Below are 18,528 nucleotides of genomic sequence, written 5' to 3' on the forward strand. Positions count from 1 at the left end.
CCAATACACGTTAGGCCACGCGAAGTATACGGGCTCATGAAACGTTCAAACCATCAGTTTTTGCCTAGTCATAAAGGCGGCACAAGGCCAGGCTAGAGGAGGCCAAGGCAGAACAAGAAGTCTAAACGAACAAACTCTTCCATCTAACATGGGGTGCTGTCCAAGTATAGCAGAGCGCGAGCAACCATAGAAAGCAACGGTAAAGGAAACGCTGAAGATTAAACTGAAATAAGCGGGTATTAAGCCAATATTAATCTTTTAGCCAGTTTTGGGGGTATTAGGAAACACAAGGCTGTTAGAGATGTCTGTGTCTGTGATGTTTGCAATAGTTTTTCCTCGTAATAGTAATAATAATGTAAAATTCCGAATCGAGCGTAATTAGAAAGCGCTGGTCCTTGCTTATACTACGGAGTATTTTATAGAGGACATACCCGTGGCCTGTTTTCGTGTGGCTGCCATTTATAGTATAATTTGTGTTCGAGTATTATATGCTCTCTACCCCAGAGTTGTATTCTTATCGTTTTATATGTGACCCGATTTTAAAACGACAGTATATGAAATAAGCTCATGTTGCTTTGAACAGTCACTCAGTGAGATTCTACTTTGCGTCTTCAAACGGTAGATAATCGTTTCGTTGCCGAGTTACCGATAATGGCAAAGAAAACGTTTGCTAGTTAGTTTAGATATGACCTAATATCTAGGCTTTTATGTTGGACAAAATTCCAAACACATAGTAATATATGCTGGACTAGCAATAAATAGACTTATTGATTGTTTTTACATTTCACATTAATGCACATTATCGGTGCATATCTAGACCTACTTCAAATACTAACCTTGCGTATCAAAGAAGTTCGCTTGCGGTCTTTTTAAAGCCATTCGTGCAAGGTTACTAAGATGCAGTACTTATTAATTATTGTCTATTTCTAAAGTTTCTTAACACCGATGTTACACAAAAGTCGTTTTGATATTAAAAAAACCCTTTTGATACCAGAAGTATCAACATTCGTTAGTGCGTGATGACTGTAGGCGGATGCCTTTTACAGCTTGTAAAACTCGATGTTATTATTAATGTCTGACATATTTGGAAATTTACGTAGTATAGCATTTGTCCATGGTTGGCTTATTATTGGCCAAGCTGACTAACAACGGGGCGTCCAACCTTTTCATATTAATGAAGTTGTGACTGCATAAGCTTCCAAGGACGAATCACGTCACCAATTTGCTTGTCTGCAAACAGACCAGTCCGATAGGGAGCTATAGTACCAGGAATCTACGTAGGTCCTAATGTAAGTTACTTGCTATGTGGTTTCGACGTACGGCTTGTTGTCTGGTACAGAGTTTTTTGTAAATGTCATAGCACGTTTCGGCCTCTCACGCAAGGCGGAAGTTATCAGAAAAGTACTTGAGCGAATGCGCAACTTGGAAACGAAAGAGGAAAACAAAAAAGCACGAAAAAAGAGAACAATAAGGATGCGAGCAAAGCGGGCAGAAGTAGTGGGCAAAAAAATGTGCGAAATCGAAGAGTATACCCAACCGTGTCATCTTTGGAAACGAGGAGACGGCCGGGGCAGAGCATAGGGCCGCCAACCATCTTGACTAAGCAAATACCAGCATGAGTTAGCCATTAGTTGGGAAGCGCGAAAACGAACGGCTCCAGAAGGAAAACTAGAGAAGCAAGATTTCCGCCTCTGAAACCGTCTTGCCTTCCCGGTTGCTAGCATACCCCCTAGTTCAATCAGCTCAACGAGAAGAATTTCGTTAAAGAAACGCTTGCCTCATCATATTACGTTTTCAAATTACTCTAGAAAGTAAGATGTATGGGACGTGGCTTTGAATACAACAGCCTCCGTCTGTCTTGGCTTTCGATCGGGGTACAAGAGGGCAAAAGAAGCGCTCCCGTTAGGAAGATCCATAAAACCGCAATCGTTGCGCAATATTAATCAAACTTGTTTGCCCCTGAGGACCGATCGGTACATGTTGGCCCACTATCCGACATTCATGAAACATATTTTAACGTTACAAAAGCTTGTGAGTAGAACAGGAGTGTCTTGCGGGGCATGCTTCTCTTGTGAGTTTAGCATAAAAACCGGATTTTCTTTTTTATAGTTGTATTCTGGCGTAGTACACTATATCGCTAATATTACGCATATAATGTACACATGTAGTGATATTACCAAAAGCTGCGCAGTAAGACAAAGACAACCGAAGCAGACGTTAAACGTATCTAATACATTAGTATAGAGATGGGCAAACACAAGAAACTGAAAACGAGTTAAACCTGTTAAATCTTCCTATTCTTCCGTTTCACACGAAGAAGTCAAACAAGGCAGGACAGGAAGCTTGCTTGAGTATCCAGTGGGGCGTATTTAGGAAAATCGCACTGTCAGCGGAATCTTTAAGGAACTGGCCTAACGCTTTATTGATGCGGACGGTCGCCTAGTAACTCAGCACTCAGTCAAACGCCACCGTTCGATAACTAGGCTCGCAACCAGATAGGTCGACAAACAAACAAACTCTAGGTCAGGCCTTCTAATCCAACTACCTTCGGGTAACCCAGGGGAATCTTTGTAAAGCAAAAGTTTCCATACATCTCATCGTAGCGGATCATTTATAGGCATTCTCTAGCTGAAACCTCAACTAGTACAATCGAAGAGTGACGGGATGTATCTTTAACCGCGGTGCTGCTTTTAAATGCAGAAGGCAGCCATCTAAGCGACATCTTTTCAGCATTAGAGGTCACGGACGTTGAGTTCTGCGAAAGCTGTGGTAAAGCCATCAGTGAAATACATACAGGCCTCTCATACGCGCAGCCCCACCGTTTTCTCTGCTGTCTTAACAATATACAGGTTATTCCTACCGGCACTTCCTTATTCAGAGGAATAGACCCCATCGACTTATCCCGCTCACCCGCTTTGGTCGATAGATCCACAGATTCAGCCCGTTTGCTCACAGCCTCCCAGCCACTAATAAGATGGTTCGCTGTCCCACGGCCGCTGCGCACGCGACGACTAAGCTCGGTCTGTGTGAGGACGTGTTTACCTAGCGCTCCGACGAACCGAAGGCGCGCCTCTAGCACTTATCGATTGATGTGAGTGGCCGAATGTTGCTGCTGGCCTGTGGCAACCCATTATATTAATACTGCCACAGCAGCTACCTCCGAGGCAGTTCCAACCTAGTTGCTATTGTCTTAATAAAAGTGTAGAAAAGAACAAAGAGGAAAACCAAAAGAAGAAAAAACGATCCTTTTTTTCCTAGGAAACGACGTGTGGCCACTGGTTGAGGCGGGAGCAAAAACCCCGGAGGGTGCCAGCGTATAACTAAAGGCAACGATCTCACCCAAGTGCACTCCAACGTCGGGCTCGTGCTACTTCTGTTACCGAAGGCTGCGAAAGAATGCGGAGAAATAACGATGTCCCTTCAGACGTGAAGCAGCGTTGGGGGATGTGGGGGACATTCCGGTGCTCAGTCGACAACCCAATGCATGGCAGGCATTCGTGGCAGCGTAAAGGGCATAATACAGCTGGCGCTACAGCTCGGCTAGAATGGGTTGGCGAAGGCTAGCTGCTAACCGCTGCTTGTCCCGTGAGTCTTTACGCTTCTTTATTTCTCCCAGATCAAGAGGGTGCAGATACTGGTCGCTGGGGGAACGCGGTAGCAGGCGAGAGGCGGTTCTGCTTAAGCAAACATTGATTTGGTGCCACCGAGCCACTTCTTCGTCGTTGTCGTAAACGCAGTTATGATCTTTTCTTTGGCTTCTTCTCTTCGAGTTGTCGCACGCGTACAGACACAGCTTCCTCATCTGACGTTTTTTCGTGACTGCGGTGTCGCACGGTACCCGGCATGACGAGATTTGCCCACAACAAACTAAGACGTCGCCTTGGCCGATTGTTGTTGCGACCATTGCGGCGGCGACAACTACGGCCTCGAAAGAGACTTTTGATTCTTCCATATTGTCGCGTCCTCTTTTCGTTGCCGTCAAAAAGGAGATACGGCGATTCTACGGGTCAGCTAACATCGGCTCATCTACTGATCTATCGCGTGATTCAGATGCGAATTGGGGGATCGTCGCTGGATTTTTGGATAACCCTCCTTGTAGCCACTGTCCGCCGAGATGTTACGTCTACCATCCCTTCGTTCAGTTTTGTCTCTTGTATCTAAAGAAGGTTACAACTAAATCAAAATAGATCCACGAAGCATCCGCATATAGCAAATCGCTATAATGCCTTTTTCCAAATGTTCTTGGCTCGCGTCTCATTGCGTGAGAGCTGCTCGTATTTTTTGGAAACCATGGTGTCTGAAGTATTGTTTCTGAAAGCCGAAATCGTAAACGAGAGGAGCAGGTCTGAAATTAAGGTACCATGTAAGCAGTGACGTCGTGGGCTGTGATCGTGAACAGCCAAACTGCGGTGCTAGTAGTTTCATGTGTGTGTGTCCTGTCGGCAAAACGAACTCAATGGGCGGAATGGCGAACGAAGATTGTGTATAAAGGCTATCAAAAAAAGATATCGAGCTCGACGGTGTAGTGATCTCAGTACGGCTCTGTAGTTTCACTAAGATAATTTTAACCTGCCAGCTTTGAAAAAGAGTTAATATAAAGGAATTAACGTCTAGATATTCGGCGGTGGCCACGTACCCACTTTTTCTCCTTGCAGTCGAAAGAGGCTATAGGTTTATTAAGGAGCGGTCGACGGAAGCACAAGGAAATCGTTGATTCAGATTGCGCGGGTCTGCACAACCGTTTGATAATGTCCGTTATGCGCGTGCGAAGTCCGGTAAGGACATATTTACTATAAATGACTCTAACTTAAAATAGCTTTTCAACATAGCCATTATGCCTATTCCAACGGTCAAGGTAGCTTCGGGTTGGCTTATTTACGATGTCGCTCTTCAATTATTGTATATTAAAGGCCAGGCAAGTGCTACCAGTAGGTAAGTAGTAGGAGTCGAGTAGCTAACTAACATAGTCGAATGTCTGCAATTATCTTGTATGGCCTCATATCAGTGAGCACTGTTTGACGGAATACATTATATTATAATTAATACCTAATTGTGCAGGAACAACAAGCATACGTAGTGATACGCCATTAGCGGGTTTGAGTGACTTATTTTTAGTAGGATTTTACCTTAAGGGCCCCATGTTCATGGCACGTCTATGTTACAAATGAGGGCATAAAATGGAATATTATTGTAGTCTTGCGTCTTGTTGCCAGTGCGCATAATGCAAAGGCTAATGAACCTGTAATTTTTTACGCCGAACGTAAGGATAATCGTGTGGCTGCAAATGTCTCCCGAGCGTCTATGCTGTTCAGCCAGGACCGCCTGTAGTTACTTGCTGTTGTAGCGACTATCTCGCCAGGCCTTTATCGCCAGCGACCTATCACGCTACTTTTCGTCTTGCAAAGAATCTTAGGATATTCAGGGCTTAACCATCCGTACGGGGGAAGTAAGCACGTTTCCATTTCTAACAAGCTGTTATATAGTTAGATCATTTTTAGTTATAGGTATGGATCATCCGATTTAGTTAGCGTAAAATTATTGCCTTGTGCATCAGCCACCATTTGATTATTCAACCCAGAATTTTGTCGGACAATGGAATTACACTTTTCTGGGTTGACCCGCTGGCTGGTCCGCATTGCAAACTGCGTGCAAGTTGCAGTTCCTAACGCTCGGTCATATCCAGCAATAGGAAAAAAGCCGTCGGCCCAGAACGTGATCACCTTCATCGTCAGCCTTGGCCTTTATCCTTAGCACTCTAAGCACCTCTGGTGGCTCTCGGCAACGTCATCTGCAGGCAAAGGGCTATAAATCGCTGACCACGTACTGTTCCGGCTGATTCGACCAATACGTGCGGAGCTGGAACAGCGGCAAAACGAAAAAATAGATCAGGATTTGGTTGTTCCTTAGTGATCGTAGCCGTATCCGGTCTCACAGCATCGCTAGACGTTTCAAGCTTGATAGTCTTGCGTCACTTGAAAGAAGAATCGGTTCTGCATATAGATGGATATTTCAAAGCCGCAATCGTCCTCTGTTTGTTATACAAGAAATATCGGGTGATAATTAATTGAGACTACATTCTGCATTGATTTCGTCTTAAAGATATTAAATCGAGGACGAGCAGGAAACAATAGAGAAGTTTGGCAACCTGTGGACATCTGTCTGGCCACTGTACATACAGGCCCACAAAGTATTCCGTTGACAAGACGTTGAAGATGGTTTTATTAAATCGAAAGGAAAAGTTCCATGGAGCAGATCAAAAGCCAATGCAGATGTTTGTTTTCAAATATATTTGATTTCGTGGACAGACTGAACAATATTTAAACTAGAAATCAATGCAGATTCGATTAAATTATATAATTTAATTTTTACGCTGCATGACCTCGGTCAGACCCTAAACCTAACAAAACAAGAAATAATGACAAAGGTCTACTTGATTATGTCACATTATTAATATTGCGTAATATGCCTATACGCTTTGCTTAGTCCGTACTCGTACTCAATACGAATATGAGCACACGTTTGAAACCACCTACCTGCCGTTCCTTTGGTTGTTCGATTCGATTTACAGCAGCATATGGCCACTGTTCTCCACGTTGCCGAGCCTGACGCCGCGATTTCACTCCGTATACAAGCAACTCCAAGTACCTGTGAAAATGACCACAATGACTCCTTTTCGTATTGTGAGCGTCAATGGCGTTATTATACTACTATGATCCATGTGGCACCCTTATCCACAAAACATAGTTACATTGACGATGCATACACACAAGTGTCGTACGTAATACGGTGACGTACCCAGCCAGTACAGCGTTGCCAGGAAGTGCACCGCACCAACAACCAGGTAGGCTATCAACAAAGATGCGGACGCAGCTACGAAAATTGAGCCGCGGAATTATTGTCGAGGTATAGCAATAATAGTACGCCTAGTATTCTATAATGTGCTCAATAATCATGGCGTATTGATTATGTATCTGGTGAAGGGAACGACGAACGCGCGTTTTATCTGTCTCGGAACTGACGAAACAGTAACGGCATAAGAGTTACATGGAATTTGGAGTTGGATAGGAATTGTTGCTAAATGCTAAAAATGGCCATGCTTGTCGCTGTTACTAATTCGTTCTATAGATTCGCAGAAAAAAAAATACGTTGCCCAGTCATTATTCTGGCATAGCATGCCATTGCTTGGATCTGACCGGACCAAACTAGATCAAGACCACCATTTGAATAATAGCACTCATACCTAGTATTTGTTCGCGTGCTTTATTTTTATCTGGGATCGATTAAATACATCAGGACATCTTCTTTCAACGACGCGCCATACACCACAGTCTTACCGACAGGCCTATTGTATTTCGAGGTATAGAACGCCAGATAAGCACTGCACCTGCCTTACAGTAAGATTTCCTATGTTTATGCCTAAACACGTATAGGATATGGCAGAAGTATAAGTTGTATACGTACACAACACTCATATATTTTATATATTAGGTATAAAATGAACATGTGATTTTAGTCCTTATATGTATATTTGTAAACGGCCATGGTTAACGGTAAACCTATATATATATATATATATATATATATATATATATATATGAAAATTTGCAATTTGAATAATTTTGGTCGGCTATGAAATCGGTAATCCTAGCAGACGTCTCCCTTTCATGACTCATTTCTTGGACATTTATCTAGTTTTATTTCTTTTTAGCTGCTTATACAATCTAGCAGATCACAAAGAATCGCGTTACCGTTTTTTATAGTTTACGAACGTATTCCGAACGTTCAACTAGTTCACATCCCTAAACACTCTAGTAATTATATCGCCTATATTTTTAAATAGTGCACTTTAATTATGAGACTTCCGAGAAACTAAATAAAAATATCTCTTTCAAACAAATTGTAACAATTATTTAAAGTTATGAAGAAGAATATTCGATAAACTGCCAATAAGTTACATTTTTTACGGTCAATTAGCAGGATGTATATATTTTTTTTTCAAAAATCATAAGCCACCGAGTTTTGAACACTTGCTTTGGATCTCAACGCATACTTATTACTAATCACATTAACAATAATAATGTGACCGTCCTCTGCATATCTTGTGCTCTTCGTTACCCCTTTATATGTTTTCTGCTCTCTCATTTCAGTTGGAATAACATTATGACGGTGGACAGGTCATCTATAAGCCATTGATTTGGTCTTTGAGCGTCCTTTTTTCTGCTGTGTCCGTTTCGTTCTTTTAACCCGTTTCGCCTACAAAAATCTAAAGGATCCGTCTCAAAGATCGGTATCGGCAACGAGACTCAGGGCTTTCTTCCTTCGCCCGATTCGCCTTCATTTGATTCGCACTGGACCGGTTCATTCCCGTTGTCCGTCCCGATTCGAGCAACGCCCTTTCCAAACTCTGTTTCGTGAGTGCCTGTGGGTGCGGTGAACACCGCCTAGGCGTTGTCGCTCAACTCAGCCAGGCCGAAACTAACCTAGCTTCAGGTCGTAGCACGTATTTTTCGACTTGTTCAAACAATTCTAATCTGCCGATCCTGGGTTTCGTCGTCGCCGTTTTCTCTTCTATTCCTCCTTCAAAACAATGTATCAGAAGATCGACGGGTCAAGTCAGCTACAGATTGGAGCATGGCTTCTTTTCTTAACTTCATTCCCTCCCATGGCTTGGTCCTTAGGTCGTAATTTAGGTCTCCTTGGGGGACTCTCTCCTTTAACCTTCCCAGAATAGTTGGCTGAGACGTATTTCTGCAGTACCGGCAGCTCTAACAGCAACTTCACTACTACCTTGTCCTTTTCCTTGTTGCCTTGTCAGTCTTGGTACGCCTACTTTGTGGTGGCTTTTTTCTACCTTCTCTTTCTCTGCTTTCTCGCTGCCCAAGTATCTCTTCTCTCCCTTTCGTTGCCCCATGAGGCTCCACTCAGCCACAGAAGTAGCAGTTGTAACAACTAGTACGAAGCAAGGCCGACAGTGTCGAAGTCAGCGCCGGCAGTTTAGCTGATCGACCTGCTTCTCGACTAGGGGACGTGGGCCCTGAGGGAGCCACTTGCTTGTTGGTCGTTGCTTGGCCACTTGCTTTGTGCGATCTACCAAGCTGGTCGCTTGTCGTAACAGAGCTCGCCAGTAGTCTCTTAGTGCTCCTCTACCCCTAGCGTCGTCTTCCGTGCACCGCTGCTTCGCCGACGGGTTTGGCACAGGGGTACAGCATTCCACTGGGTTGAGCATAGAATTCGGTAGAGTGCGCTTACTGGGAGCGCCGTTCGGGCATCGCTGGAAATAAGGGCCCAATGGACGCGTGTGGGGTTTGGACGGCTTTAAAGAAATCCCCCAAGTGGCTGTGGCGCGTTCGACCTCGCCGGTGGCTTCACGAAAGAGATGCAACGGAGTAAAATGGATAGGAGTCCGGAAAAGAGTCAGCGGATATGGCGTACATGGTCGCCGGCAGTTCAGTGGTGGTCGTATAGATAGCAGGGGGCAGTCACCTAACCAGCCGCCGGTGTTCTTTGCACGGCTTGCGCGTCACGTATGCCAACTGCGTGTACCCACATCATCGAGCGACTGCAAATCTATTGGATGTGACGGATTATCATGGTTATACTGTGCTTGCTTACCGTGAAGAAGCTCTCTCTGGAGACAGACTCTATCAGTGGGTTTATCGAAAGAATTATAGGCTATGCGAGTATGGAACTGTATGTATATTGCGTAGTTAGGAATGTCGCTATTGATTCAACTTACTAACGCAAAAGATGTGTCTCAAAATGTTCATAGTAGTTCCTGTTGTAGAGAGCATAATTATCAGGACATTTAGCAACGGCGGTTTCTCTCAAATTCATATTCAAAATGGTTCTTAGGCTGGAAAACTAACAATTACCGTAAGTATTATAGACATTATATAAGTACGATCCTTGCTGACAGTGACTTTAGAATACGGATGAGTATTCGTTAAGGATATATTTCTGGGTTATAAAGACAGCGAATAAGAAAAAAAACCCGGAGAGTCGTAGCTAGGGTTGTGAGTTTAAGAAGGAATAATTTTACTGTGTAGTTTCTTATGTCGCAGTGCAGTGTCCGGGTGAAACACAAAAGTAAGAAAGATAACCGGTTTTATCAATGTAAGCTTAGTATTCTCAAGATTAACCTGATTTACTCAAAATGGGCTTAATACACGTTCAGCTCAACCCGCACGCTTTTATCAAGGAGTGTAATAGAAAAATGAATTTTTTACAAAAATTCTTCTTCGAGCACGGATTAGACGAACGGTGCACAGTAAATTTTGCTCAACATCTGGCTACACTCAGCAGCTTGGCTTAATCTAGCTCTATTGTTTTACACCATTTTAGCACAACTGCTCCAATCCAAATTATAAAACTCTGAGCTAATCACTGACTTGCCGTGCACTTATTATGGGGAGCAGTGGCATAGCTAAACTTGCAAGGGACGTTCTAGCTTTTCTACTACCACCGCCGAAGACCTCTAAGGTTGCGAATATGTATGCCGACGCAGGACGAATACGAAAAGGTCGCGATAAAACATGAGCAAGGAGTAGTGCTGGCTGAAGGCCAGGGATACTGGGACGCGGTGTTCCACAATACTGCAGCACGAGGAGCAGGCAAGTCCTAGCCGACCGACGAATATTTCTCGCAAATGAGCTCCAATTGGCACGATTACGGTTTCCGGCCCATTAGCTTACTAATTTCCTCTTTAAGAGAACGGAAAGAAAACAGGCTCGGAGATGGCGGAGGCAGCCACAGGACAGCTATCAACGTTACCCGTTCTGCCTATCTAGCGGTTTCTTCTGTCCGAATGTCGATTGGTCGCGTAATGGCAATAGTCGATCCATAGTTTGGGACGACTCTCGCATGTGTCTTGTTCAGCCACCTTGGCGGCACTGGCTGTAGAACTCTTTTCAGGCCGCCTTGGAAATTTTTTTTTTCATTACTTTCACAGTGAGAACGAACATGTGAGAATCCTCATTGCTTAGAGATGGGCAAATTTGCCTTGGGCTCATTAGTAACTTTCGTCAACTTTTCCATTAACTGAAGTAGTTTAGCAGTTCAATAGAATGCTTCTATGGGTATATTCTTTTTAAGACAGTATTTTAATCTTGGCAATTGTACCATTAGTCCATCACAACTGGACCTTTGCGTCGAGAGATGCAACTTGAAAACCATCACATGATCCCACTATAACCTTAGTTTAATGTAACCGCCGGATATGTACAATGCATATTCGATGGCGAATTTTGCGCATCTGTGTACAAAGCAAATTCCGTATATTTCACAAAGAGTCAACGATCTTCATTTTAGCTTTCTCTTCCAGACAACGTTGACGATCAACGCAATAATAAGCTATCGTAGCTCCAACTAACCTACCAAACGATAGCCTGTTGGATGGATCTGTTTCTCAAAGTGGCCTAGGGCTGGCATATACAACTATTGACACAAGCTGGACATGTGATTATCGATATGAAGAAGATCTAACTTGTTCCATACAGGGCCTGACGGATTGTTACTTCCGTCCTCCGCGCGTGTGGTTCTATTTTTACGTGCGCAATGAAGCCGCCGCCATCCTAACGTAGGTGGCCATCAATCTCGAGAACGATGACCTGATAGCTACCAGACAGTCGAGTCAATGTGGATGAAGAAAAGAACGCTGCGACCAATGATATCACACAAGAGGGTAATCAATGTACAGGGAAAGGCGGCTCTGCACCAGAAACCTAATACTGCACCTTTGTTACTTTTCTGCTTCCACCATTTCTGTTCGTGAAATCGAACGGTCAAATCCCGTAGCTCAGTACCAGATCCATGGATAGCCGGTCTTACTCCGCACTCGTGACATCACTTTGACTCGATTTCCACGCTTCGTGCCTGGACTGCGTCCTATCAACATAGATTAGACGAACCAACAAGAAACGTGAGCCGGCGCGCCTCTAACGGAGCTAGGTTGGCGCGCGAGTACTAGCTAGCGTGCCCCGGAAAACCGTAACGGACGGCGATTCGGAGGACCTGTCCAGCGTCGTCGACCCGACTTCGTTTTTTTTGTTGACGCCTGCAGTCGTCGGGAGACAAGAAGATAATGACGGCGAAGGGGCTATCGACGAAAAAGGACAGTACGAAACGATCCAAGGTAAACGACTAACTGTGTTACTATGATCACTACGTTCTAGGACGGGTGCCATAAGCATGGCAAACTCGCAATAAAAAAAGTACGATGAGCCGAACGCAAGCATGGTAGGTCTAACGTACCGGGCAAACAAGCAGGAAAACTAGACGAACAGCAAAACAGGCTATCAGTATGACTATTATTTGCAACCTCTGTTATTGCTGCTACCATGGCTATTATTGTCGTTACTCACCTTACGACCGGACCAAGTAGCAATAGGTGGAAAACGACCCGTACGAGCCAGTCGCATAACGACATTTTGGGCCGATGTAGCATTGGGGTATCCTCCAGTCCTGTTGAGTCTTTCATCGCCTTCGATGACTCCTTGTCGTCCTGAACGTACCACCGAACTGAAAATACGTTGACGATCACTGATGGGGTCACTGGAAGAACGAGGAACAGAAACAGAAGAAAAGCCTATGGTAAATTGAAACCGAAGAAGGAACGAAAGAAACGGTAACCTAGCGAAAGTGAATAGAAAAAAAGGAATCCGGTATAAAGGTGGGGTCAAAAAAGACGAAACAGTTTACGAGCGCAGATCGCTTAGTGGTCGTCTAGTCGTCCACATTACTTCGTCGTCGTTATCGCGCTCTGCGAAGACTTACTTGCACATCGGCAGTACACAGATCCTTACTTAATTCCACCATCTTAATGGCAGGCAGGTAATATGGGCCTGCGTATGTTCTGGAACGACGTGGGCTTTCACAGGAACAGGTCTGAGGTGACCATTGACTACTGAAGTGGTAAAGCATTCAGCCGTGGTAGCCCTTAGGGTTGAGCCTAGTTGAGAGAACCCATAGACTGCTTGCAAACGATTCCTTAGGAACGATCAATTTTGCATTAGGATCCGAATTGTCGGAAAAAATGTTCTCGACAGAGTTGTTTCACCTGCTAGTTATTGATCAGGAACGACAGGATGAACTATAACATGAAGGTTCCAGCTTTAGGAAATCAGTAAAAGGCATTTTCTCTGGTTTGGAATTGTGCCTCTGTCTCGATCAGTATGTACTCTCTATTTTAATGAAATCTAAAAGATGTAAATATATTTACTTCGTATTGAATAAAAAAAATCCGAATTTTTTTGTATGTAGTTCCATTTTTTTCTATATGGATATGTAGTTTTATTTTGAGTAGAACTGGACCGAATGGCTAGCTAAATATAAAGCAATATATTTTCATTACAAAAAAAAAAATTAAAATTCTATTTAAACCCTAAAAAATTATTTACTTTACGCATCTGCACGTTACAGTTAGCGGCTTACCGGCTAAGTGAAGAATTAGTAAACAGTAGCTTCACACCGTCGCTTGAAGGGTTATTATAGTGGTGAAATAAGAGGACTGCATTGTTACAAAGTAAGGCTGGGGCAAACTTTAAAGCAGAACGTATACTCATATTTTAAGCTATATTGCAAATTTATACATCAACGTCTATTTGGAAAATGACTGTATCATTGATATTTAACCACTGCTTTAATCCTCTACCAACGATGGACTTAGGAACTCTCGAGAAATTAAATTGTTCCCGTTCTTTCTCGACATGACCAGCTTCGTGTAGAATAAAGGTTTACGCCCGATATTGTCCTTTTGCGTGATCAAACATTGCTGATAATTATGAATATCAGTTCCATATAGCTATGAGTAAACAAATACCTTCAGTCTATCACTAAATCCACATGTGTAACAGTTACCTGTAAAGGCAAGCGTGATTCCAGCGCAGATGAGGTTATGGTTGATGTAGAACAGGTAGCAAATAAAGGCGTCCGAGGCCAAATCCAAGGAGTACGTCAATAGCGAAAACACCGTAAATAGCGCTGAGTAAGCTGTAATGACCAAATGCCAAAATGGCGCAATTCTGTGTGAGAGCATTAGGTGCCTATAAACACGCCGTGATATAAACAGAAGTAAATAACATAAGAACACAGTAAAGACCTTTTTCTAAGATAAGTTCACGCTTACATGTTACTGATTCGCTGACTCAACGACTGATGTGCACAAGTTTCAATACGACACAAGCATATTTCTCGACAAATTTAACTTGGAAGTTTTACATGCTACCGTACCTCTACCAAAAGTACTGCGCAAGGCGGGAGGGAAGTTTCTTAAACAGACAGTTTAACAAAAGATATATATATATATATCATTATCATCATTAGTAAAACGAATATGGGAAAAAAGGTTTACGTCAAAACAACTGAACAAAGTGTGTTTCTTCTTAACGAGGGAACTTGCCTTTTCCTGCTGGTATATCTGAAAAAACCATTTTCAGGCTAATGATAAATTATAATTACATTTCTCTTTACCAATTTCAATATCTGTTCAACAACGAAATATTGATAGTTGAAGACCACTGTTCTGTCACTATATGTTCCAAGCAGGCCTCTTCGAAAAAAAAATGGCACTTCACAAGACAAGCAACTCTGAACCCTATACCTCTAACACCCATGCGTAATGTACTATAGCTGTTCATATGAAAGTTATATAGCATGTAGAAAGCAGATAATATCCCTCACGTATAATCACAGAGGATAAATCCTGGGCGTGATTTTACCGAGGCTGTAGTCCTCCATGCACGCTATTACAAATTTTAAGCGAAAACTTCAAGCACATCGTTGATCAATACAGAATAAACTTTTCGCAGTCACTAGCGAAAAGTAGTGGCCATAAAGTGTCTGCTTTACTTACCATCTTTTACTCCAATCGGCGGACTCACGCTGCTTTTTTTTTCATGGAATGATGAATTTGATTTGTACTAGCACAAATTAATGTTCCGAACCCCTATGTCCCGTGCTAAGTATCGTTTCTGACAATTTATTTATACCAGATATTACTAATCTTTGATTATAAGCTGTCGTATACACCTCTAGGAAATTCAAATTCTCGAACAAACTCAAGGTTTGGATTAGCTTAGGAAGCAGACTGCCCAGTTATGTTTACCCAATTTTCAGTGTACCTAGTGTTTTTAGGTATTTTATATTATGTAAATGAAAATGTTTATAGGTGGTTCATAGTTTGGCTACATTTTATAAGTTTTCGCAGATCTTGGACAAAGTTCACACTGCAGGTGAGTCATGTCCAAGATTTTAAGGAAGGTTATTTAAAAAAACAGATAGCTCTTCTGAATTAGTTACGGATGATGGCTGACACAGACAAATATACAATGAAATTTCATGAGATCAGCCTTCATTCGAGTGCATTTTACCCTTTTTAAATTGCCATTTATAGAGCTCTGTTCTGTTAAGCCGCGCTTGTGGGGAACACCGCAATGGTTCTACCTATGGCTCAAAAAGTCTGATAGAGATATTTACAATACACTTAATCTAGGAGAGAAAATATGAACCATTGAAGGTGAAAATGTGTTTTATATATATATATATATATATATATATATATATATAGACAGAACGCACTGGTATAGAGACTATCTATTAAAGCAGCATTTTGTCCTTATATAGTGAAAAGGACGGAACTACGGAAGAGTAAAAATCTGCCTCGCTCTTCACGTATCTGTCCCGAAATAAGGCCTAAGCCGTCCGTGCTCTCAGCTATTAGTTCCTGCCAATACCTCAGACACGCTAATTCCTGTTCGGTGGTCGTCCAGGGCTTGCTGTGACGAGGTGCTGAGATTATCACCAACATAGTCAAGCCGATGTTGTAACTCTGCAATACCTGCTCAACTTACTTGAACCGGAATACTTTTTCGGCTATATTGCAACGATGGCAACTTCGCTACAAATACTGCTCATTTGAGCATCGTCATGTTCCTATTTAGCAGATAGCGATAAAAATTCCCGAAATGATTGTTGTGAGCTGTGACTTTCGAACTATTAATGTGTTTATCTATTTTCGTAGGCTAGCATGCCAGAATTTGACAGTCAAGGTTCGCTTGCCATCATCTAATTGCTTTTTTCTTTTCCTGTCACTTTTTGTTGTCCTGGTTATTTTAGCTACACCGAAATACTATCCTGAAGTTCTGTCTGGCGAGCTCACGTTATGCATAATACAACGAAGTGCGCAATAAATTTCTCGTTTACAAGTACTCAGCGGTACGAAGTCGTGCGTTGCATCGCTTGTCGTCTTAGGTGCGATATACAATAGTTGCAGTTTCACTGCCTTCCTTTCCATTTCAGACTTGATGCTATTTCTCGCTGCCTTAATACTTCCTGCTTTCATTATCTCTATTTTGTCAATTTTTCCCATACGTCTCTTAGCTCCAAAAAGGAGCTACTTACCTGTAAACGAATCTTGTTTTTTTCTAATGGCTGCGTTCGTCGGTAGTGGTTCGGTGGATCCAGCGTAATCATACGTACTGCTGCCGCTACCCCCGACGAAACTATAGTCACGCTGGGGTTGCGACTGCTGTTGCTGCTGTTGAAGTTCGAGTTTGCAGAGTGGCATCGTTGTCGAGAGGCATGAAAAGGCAACAGAAATCAGCAGTTGTCCCAGGAGAAGGACAAATCCCCAAAAGGCAGCCATGTCGATGTGAGCGGAATTAGAAGACAAGCAGGAAAACAACAAAAAAAAACATTGTTATAACTAAATTAGTACCATAATAGTATGAAGCTAAACAACAAATCGTATTTCTGTGAAAGACACAAACCGCTTTAAGACGAAAAACAGCGTGGTAGCAAAATGATAGGCTAATGCGGTAGATGAGCGAAAATCCCAAAAAAACTGATATATACAGAGGAAGGGGAAAACTCTGAGAATTTTCATTTTAAACATGTGCAGTTTGTAAAAGTCATATATTATATATGACCTTTCTCAAATTGTCAAACGCCCTTTGTTGCAGCTAATACCTAAGAACCGAAGACTGCTTGTTGTCTCTAGAAGAGAATGAAGAAGATAAGATCTGGCAAAATTTTCGAGATCTTTTGTGTACTGGCGGTTAGGAGCGTTGCCCGTATCTGGCTCGTACGTCTGTTTTTTGGTAGCGTAAATTTTGATAGGTGTTGGTGCTGCAGCGTCAAGACATACGGCATGGAGACGTCAAGAAGAAGAGGCCAGACTCTGTTAGACATAGTGTTGTTTTATTTCTGGTCCAGTGACGTAACGTCTGTTAGTTTGTCGGGGAAGTAGCAATCGAGCCAGAACATAAACACAATATAGATGATTCGTACGAGCAACGTGTGTTAGACCGTGTTTCTTGGCACAATAATCACGCTCTACCTGAACATTTTATATGCACAGGTGCCATTTCGGAGAGATATTGCACTCGTCGAGGCTGGACTATTTCAATATTTGACGGCTGTTGGGCTCTCAATCGAATGCCAGACACACCAAGGTATTCAGCCTATAATTATAACCTACGGCGCCTCACACACTCGCAATCATGAAAGGACCATGTAAATCTGACTTACATATTCGCGTCAAGTGTAGTAGAGCACGAAGCTGTAACCCGGATTTCGATTTCGATCAAGGCTTCAGATCAAGCTAAAATCATTCTGACGGTTTGAGGTTGCCCGAACCAGAGTCGATGATCTGGCTCTGGCCTATCCGAAACCAAGCCGGTATGCTTATTGTAGACCTGTTTGGTTTTAAGCTCTGTAGTACTTCCAACCCCTGTCATGGCGCAGCTTTCTCGCCCGCCCGGGTCAGATGTCGAACGAGTAGAAAGCACTCGTGTGGAAAAGTTTAGTTGGCTTGCGAGTACTAGCTTCTACCAGTGGCTCACTTTTCAGAATTTTAGGAAGGCGCTCCTCAATACCTCGCTCCCGCCGATAGAGAAGCTTTTTTCAACTCTGGCCTGCATCGTTCCCTTTGCCTTTCAGCTTGACTCTTGCAATACAAGCAGCCAGATCTACGCGGGTTCGCACTACTCTCGAATTGCAACCAAGTGAAATCTGGAACCACTGGGGACCGCAAAACCTGAGCGGTGCGATTCTTTTAAATATAATATGAGCGACTATAATTTAAAATGCGATCACAATAATCATGACAGAATAAGCATGTGTGTTTCTCCAAATTTATGGTATGTTTATTAATTATCTAATATATATTATTAGTGAGAATAAATTTTAAACTCTTATATATATAGAGGGGTTTTGGTAAAAATCAGGCAAGGTCAATGGATAACAAGCATTCCTTTTAGAGGGATAGAAAAAAAGCGAGCGTGCTGACTAAAAAACGAATTCTGCTAGGGGTCCCCGATGAATGGCACCCGAAAGTTTGCGCTGCGTTTCCCGGCTGTACTTGGACAGGCGTTCGAGTCGCATAAAAAGGATGGACAACTTCTTACAAAATTAGGAGTCTTGCCTTCGTGGCCAAGGACTTCGGACCCTCGCTTCTTCTCGTGGCAGAGTCTCAACACGCACAGGTCCCGGTTGCTGTCGCCGCTATTCTTGGTCCCTGTAGTCGTCGACCGC

General features: G+C 42.9%; 1 protein-coding gene across 3 annotated transcripts in view; it reads right to left on the reverse strand.

Moving 5' to 3' along the window:
• The window catches only part of LOC111248870 (XK-related protein 6-like), a 59,662-nt gene that overhangs the window by 22,244 nt on the left and 18,890 nt on the right, over positions 1-18,528 (reverse strand). For 2 of the 3 annotated variants that reach the window (XR_002672706.2, XM_022801913.2), the window contains exons 3-6: positions 16,396-16,531; positions 13,855-13,986; positions 12,360-12,549; positions 6,534-6,645 (exon numbers count right to left, since the gene is read on the reverse strand). Coding sequence is in view for 2 of the 3 variants with exons in the window: in XM_022801913.2 (XP_022657648.1) it covers positions 6,534-6,645; positions 12,360-12,549; positions 13,855-13,986; positions 16,396-16,531 (570 nt within the window). In the remaining variant the exon portion in view is untranslated. The remainder of the gene's footprint in view (positions 1-6,533; positions 6,646-12,359; positions 12,550-13,854; positions 13,987-16,395; positions 16,532-18,528) is intronic. The other variant, XM_022801917.2, reaches the window with a different exon arrangement.

The sequence above is a fragment of the Varroa destructor genome, unplaced genomic scaffold (genome assembly GCF_002443255.2).
Source record: "Varroa destructor unplaced genomic scaffold, Vdes_3.0 BEIS01000004.1, whole genome shotgun sequence".
NCBI classification, from domain to species: Eukaryota; Metazoa; Arthropoda; class Arachnida; order Mesostigmata; family Varroidae; genus Varroa; species Varroa destructor.